Source organism: Lolium rigidum, chromosome 3, assembly GCF_022539505.1.
Source record: "Lolium rigidum isolate FL_2022 chromosome 3, APGP_CSIRO_Lrig_0.1, whole genome shotgun sequence".
Lineage (NCBI taxonomy): Eukaryota > Viridiplantae > Streptophyta > Magnoliopsida > Poales > Poaceae > Lolium > Lolium rigidum.
The window spans coordinates 379,435,909-379,442,364 of NC_061510.1; the positions used below are offsets into that span (position 1 = coordinate 379,435,909).

General features: G+C 45.6%; 1 protein-coding gene across 1 annotated transcript; it reads right to left on the reverse strand.

The window, feature by feature from the left end:
• Window positions 1-2,783: 2,783 nt before the first annotated feature.
• LOC124700643 (protein PHLOEM PROTEIN 2-LIKE A10-like) lies at window positions 2,784-4,293 on the reverse strand. The gene has a single exon (XM_047232737.1). It carries the CDS (start codon window positions 4,274-4,276, stop codon window positions 3,137-3,139), a length of 1,140 nt encoding a protein of 379 aa, XP_047088693.1. The 5' UTR covers window positions 4,277-4,293; the 3' UTR covers window positions 2,784-3,136.
• Between the last annotated feature and the right edge of the window lie 2,163 nt (window positions 4,294-6,456).

Sequence of the window (6,456 nt, forward strand, 5' to 3'; positions counted from 1 at the left end):
CGCACGCTATCAGCACCACGACACACGTCTGAGGAGAAAAAACGCAAGATGCAGTAGGAAGTCTGAAGTCTGAAGAAAAGGTGAAAAATGATAACTCTTGAACGAGATGTAGTACCGCAGAACGAACCGTAATGAAGCAACGAACGAAACCATTGGTGGTATTGTTGCAACAATGTTTCAAGCTAGACGCAATGAAGCAATGAGCAACGCACCAGATAAGAATTGCGGTTGTGATGGAGCTACATCATCCAACTAGCCAAGAACCACAGAAAAAGGGACATGTGCTCTATCCTTCACTCTCTGAGCTCAAGACGGAACAAACTAACAGACAACTTTTGAGCCCGTAAGATCTGCACACCAAACACTGCAGAAATCAATTGCGCAACGTTACAGAGTACCAGAAAATATCTTCAACTAAAGCTGGAAAAGCAAAATACCACCAACACCATCGGAGGGGAATCATGAGAGCAATTGCACATACTAGCACAGAAACGGCAAGAGAACTAACAGGATAAGGAATCATGCCAGCACGCAGTAACCATGTATTGCTGTAGCAGAATTGATGGGAACCTGATACCGTCTAAATGGATCACATTTTCATAAAAAGCAGGAACTCTGCAACAAGCGGCATGAGCAAATGACCCAGGCCAGTATAACTAATTTCCGTAGCAAATTGACATGGTTATCTAGTCACTCTGTCTGAGTTTAAACTTATGCAGAATAACCATAGAGGAAACTAAATTGTCAAGTTCCAGAACCTCAAAATACCGCTGCCATTCAACTACAAGTGTGAAAAAAATTTGCCAGGTTTTGCGGAAACTGGATGGAAATTCACTAGTTGCACAAGGCGCAAAAATAACTCTCACATTAGGTGCTGTTTTTATATGCCAAACACAACATCACCATCTAGTGTATGTCCCAGTTATAGGTTGGAAACACAATCATGGATTACCTTTTCCAAGCCGAGAGAATGGTAATAAATAAGCATCCATATGGTAAATCCACATGTTGGTTATGATGTGAATGGAACAAAGCATCGGAAAATAGACCAAAAAAGCATAAGTTGCATAATAAGCACTCCCAAATTTTGTACTACTTAACAGCTGAGTTTTGCAATAGCTGCTAGTTTAGAATCCTTTTTATGAAGCATCTTCAAATCTAAGTGAGAATGCTATTACCTCCATTCCGAAATATAAGCCTTTTTACGAAGCCATATTACAATTTTCAAATGGATATAATACAATCGAATGCAGCTATTGGAGGAAAAGGTCCATTCATACTGTGCATGGCTAAAAAAAGGAAGACACATCAAGGATTGATCAGAATCACCAAGATATCTGAACAGACTCCAGTCCAAATAAAATCTGGATATTTTTGGAATGACACATTTGCCATTTGCATGTTTACCATGAGATTGCTGAATTTACTTATTCTCTTTTTGAGGGAAAATATTCTCTCTGTTCAGAAATATAAGACGTTCTAGGCATTTTTAAATGAACTAGATACACACCAAAGTGAATCTATACACTAAAAGTAGACTAGATACATACCAAAGTAGATGAATTTACAAAAAGCTAAAACATCTTATATTAGTGAACGGAAGGAGTATCTTACAAGGTTATGAATAAGCATAAATTGACCAGATTCAGTGGAAAATGGCAACACAGTTAAGCAATAGTAGTAACTTGAACAAACATGTTTTCATCAAGAATAAATAATTAAAGCAACTTCATCCTTGCCTAACTGACCGCACCATATCTCTTAATACTCCCCATATTTAATTGCGTAACTATACCAAATGGCATAGTCAGGAAGGGAATCAACGAAAAACACTGATGCGAAGTCTGTATTTCTTGTGTCTGAAATACTGTACTTTGCCACACAGAAAAAATAGAGTAATGCATAAATGGCCACATACCTCAATGGATATTGCACAGTTTCTTTTCTTAGTTTTTTTTTGTATCATGAAGCCAAATCCAAAAGGGACAACTTTAAAATGGAAGTAGGAGAAACCATATGCAGTTATACTAAACATAGCAGCTGAATCTAACACCAGGATGCCAAAAACTGTTTCCACAGCTGTATCATGTGAAGTTGTGAACTAACATGAACTGAACTCCAATACATTAATCTTTTCTACTTGGATGCACTTCTTTGGAGCAATGCATCACTATTACTTGGGTACTGATCATTCAATACATGACACTTAGTGCTACATGTACGAATTCTAGGAACTTATGAAGGTAAGTTGCCATCCCAAACTTCTGTAGCACTAGTGTTAAGCTTACTAAAAACCTTTGAACCAAAAGTAAGTCATTCACAGATCAAATATTAACATGAGGAAGGTTATGTTTTGACATCATAGACAACAAAAGTTGTCGAACAACAGAGATACAAACCAGACAATATGGTGAACCAACAAGAAAATCTTATGATGATATGAGCAGCAATGTCATATGGTTGATATAAAAATTCAAGTTCAACACTCCATTGTAAACAATCCCGCAAATACAGTTTCCCAAGGTCACAACAAATCAACCACTCACACTAGACATGATTACATGAATAAAAGCCACAAGCATATGGCACAATAAAACCTTGCAACCAAGTTACACCTCCTTTGAGCATAACTTTGCCTACAAACCTTCAAACCAAAACCAATACGTTCACAGATGCAATGTTGACAAGAGGAAGTTAAGCTATGTTTCACATCATAGATAACAAAATATGTGGAAAAGACAATTAACTGAAGACAAGACACCATACGGAGTAGACAAAGAGAGTGATACAATACAAGTCGATTTGGTGTACCAACCAGAAAATCTTATGACATTGATGATACCAGCAATTTCATGTTGATAAAAAATGCTACAGTGGTACACATTCCAATACAACACATTTCCATCCAAATAATCCCGCAATTCCCAAAGGCACAACAATCAACCACTCCCACTACAGCCATGAATAACAGCCATAAACACATGGCACGATTAAATCCTGCAACCAGGTCACCTCCCTTCAGCTCTTTTTTTTTGGTTTTTTTTAATATACATTTTCAGTAATTCTTTTACCTACAATCATACATCAACAGCGTAATACAAGCCAAAAAAATCCCCCCACTCTGTCGCCTGCACGTTCAAGCCGTAACCAAGAGTCGAGATCCATTCAACACATGCAAGCAGAGTGATATGCAGATAGTGGCGACAAGCATGGACTTATCGCTCATATACCTCATGGCGCGCAGTCCGCTGTCGAACATAGTGTCCCCGCTCTTCCTCGCCCCGTCGTGCAGCTTCCACAGCACAAACTCGAGAAACGACCTCACCGTCTCAAATGTGACCCTCCCGGTAACGTCAAGCACAAGCTTCCTGTTGCTCGGCACCGCCAAGGTGGTCGAGACCGTGTCCACCCAGCCTTCGCCACCTCCACTCCTGCCACTGCCTTTGCCACTGTCATTACTCTTGTCATCCAGTTTGGCGTCAGCGTTGGCGTTGGACATGACTTGGTGAGAGGTCTTCACCACGGTCTCCACCGCCCCGTTGCACACCGATACAAGCAATTCCCTGACCTTGGCGTCGTGGGCTGGATTGGTGAGCCCTTCGAAGAGCTGCTGGTAGGTGTTGATGTGTATGGTCTTCTCAATGAAGACCCCCACGGCGGTGCCGACGAGGACCTCGAGCCAGCTGCTTATCGCTTTCTGGCCCTTCCCGGTCGCAACCACGTTGACCCAATTCGGCGGCGAGGAAGTCTCCTCCCCGGGAGGGGACGGGGCGGAGTAGAACCCGACTACGAGCTGGCGCGCGAAGCTCCCGGCGACGGCGGACATGAGCCGCTCGCCGGATTCGGAGAAGAGCTTGTCGACGAGGCGATCGGCGAGGGGGATTTTGTCGGGCGAGCCGGGGTCGGAGTCGGAGGTGGACCCGACGGCGCGGAGGACCCCCGCCGCGACGGCCTGGGAGAGCGCGGAGACGGTGGAGGAGACCTCGCGGGAGGCGGCGAGCTTGGCGAGCTGCGCGACGCTGCGGGGGAGCTGGTCGGCGTCGGAGCGGACGAAGCCGGCGAGGTCGGAGGAGACGAGGGCCGCCGCGTCGGCGGAGGACGCGGCGGCGTCGAGGAAGGCCGCGAGCGCCGCGGCGAGGCGGGCGAGGCGGCGGCGGCGCGCGGCGACGGATGGGTGGTGGTAGATCTTGTACGCCCCGTAGGCGGACACCGTGCCCAGCGCGGCGAGGAGGATCCAGCGGCGCCGGCGGCGGGAGAAGGCGAGCAGGCTGTCCATGGTGGCTGGTCAACGGCGGTAGGGTTCCGGATGGGGATGCCGCGTCGGGGGATTGGTGAGCTGGTGGCGGGCGGGTGAGCGTAACGTGCAGGACTGCCGCCGGGAGAAGAAGATGGGGTCCGTGGGGCCCGACGCCGACTACTCTTTCTTCGGTTTTTTATGCTCCGCACGAATTGCACACGTTTTGTGATTATTTTTCTGGGGGAACGAATTCCACTCGTCGTCGGAAATCACACGGAATATCTGAACTTCCTTTCTTTAGCGTCAAATATCTGAGCTTCTTTTTTATTGTAGAATTTAAATATCCGAGCTTCTGAAGCCTTCACATTTTGTGCCTGAATGCTTTGTGGGCCAGTAACAAGACCTTGGGGAATGGACCATACGGCAGTCTTATGGAAATTTGGATTTGGGCCGAGACATATGAATGCAGTTATTTTTACATACACCAGTTTATCAAAAAGAAAAATTACCCCTAACAAATTGTGATTTGACAGATAAGTTGTCATTAGTTCCTTACATAGAATGATCTTACAAACTTGCAAAATACACTAACAACATATTTGTTGGAGGTAATTTGAAAAAGAGAATGGAAATTTAGGAGTCCTAACATTTCCGTCTTACACTGGCGTAACTATGAAGGAGTCAGGGGGGCCACTGCCCCCCCACCCATGGACAATTCTTGAAGGATTCAGAGAAAATTGACCCATTTGGCCCCACCATTAGCCTAAAACATTGAAATTTTGTCTTGTAGGTCCATTTGCCCACCTATGGAAACTGTCCAAGCTCCGCCACTCACGTCTTAATACCATTGGTGGGCGAGAATTGGAAAGGAAATCATCTACATACATACACTAACCCTCTATCGACTCATTTACAACTTTTTTTTTAATCTAATCTCCCATGAAAACATAATAACAGAATAAACATCTATTTCAAATTCTCACACCAATATCTGCTCCATATCAAACAGATGATTGAGACTAAAATGACATGTCTAATATTTTCACACCTCACTTCTGTAAACTTCCATCCCTTCACAATTGCTGCCAACAAGTCTTGGGTGCGATTCACAGGGGTGCCCTCGTGTTGTCGTGTATGTGCGATATCTAGAGGCCGTTGTGGTCTTGGGGATGTGATGGACCGTCGCTCCACGCTGGAGGTGGGGCGGGGGGTGGTGGAGGTGGAGGGGGTCGTGCTAGAGGCAGCGGCGGTGTTCTACGTTGGAATAAGACGAGCCCACTCTGATGGGACTTGCTCCGAAGTTAGGGGCATTCGACGCTTCTGCTCCACCAAGTGGTGGGGTGGTCCCATAAATAATCTTGGGAGAGACCACTTTGGTGTCTATTTATATGTGACGAGCAGATCCATGTGTCTTCTTTGGAGACATTTGGCGGCGGTCTCAAATCTGGGACATGCCTCCACGCATCTCTTGTTCTTGATATAATATTCGTTTTATTGTTCTTGGATAATAGTTGTTTGCATTTCACGAACCAGTGGGTACAACTTTTATCCAGTCTTTAGAAACAGGTGACTTCTACGGCACATAAAAATATTTGGGATGCGTGAAATTGCCGGTGGCTATGATTGAAGATTTCTAGTTGAGATTGGATCAACATGTTCGTGCATGTAGATTTGTCAGCCTTCCTGTATGTTTTATTCTAGCAACCCTCTGAACCCGTGGTCGCCTAGCGGCAGGAGGTGTAGTGATCATTGTGGCTGGAGTCACCGACGGCCCTGCACTCGTCAAGGGCGCCTAGACGCAACCGTGCGACCATCGTCAGCAAGCTCGAGAGCGATTACAAGCATGCCTAGGACCCCGACAGTGACCGACGGCCAACCCAACCCACAATCTAGGGTTTGGTTTATATTTAACTAGTGCGCGTTGCAGGAAGGTGCTTCCTCTCCCTAACCTCTTCTCTCTCCTATCTCACACGTGACGCCGCTGCCAAGTATGCTTCCCGCCGCCAGCGCCTCTTCACTTCTCGTGTGAGCGCCTCCGTCCCGCATGCTCGCCTGCTCCATCCTGCCGCATGTCGCAGCAAATCTTTCACTCGAGCTATTTTTCAGTGAAGAGTGTAAGGGTATTTTACCCTTATCCATTATTTTGGTAACAATGACACCGTGCTAGTGTATTTGGACTAATACATGACTACTAGATGATTCCCAGGTATTAGCCAAAG

Excerpts from the sequence above, each read along its gene's own strand:
- LOC124700643 (XM_047232737.1), bottom strand. The coding sequence starts at position 4,276 with ATGGACAGCCTGCTCGCCTTCTCCCGCCGCCGGCGCCGCTGGATCCTC.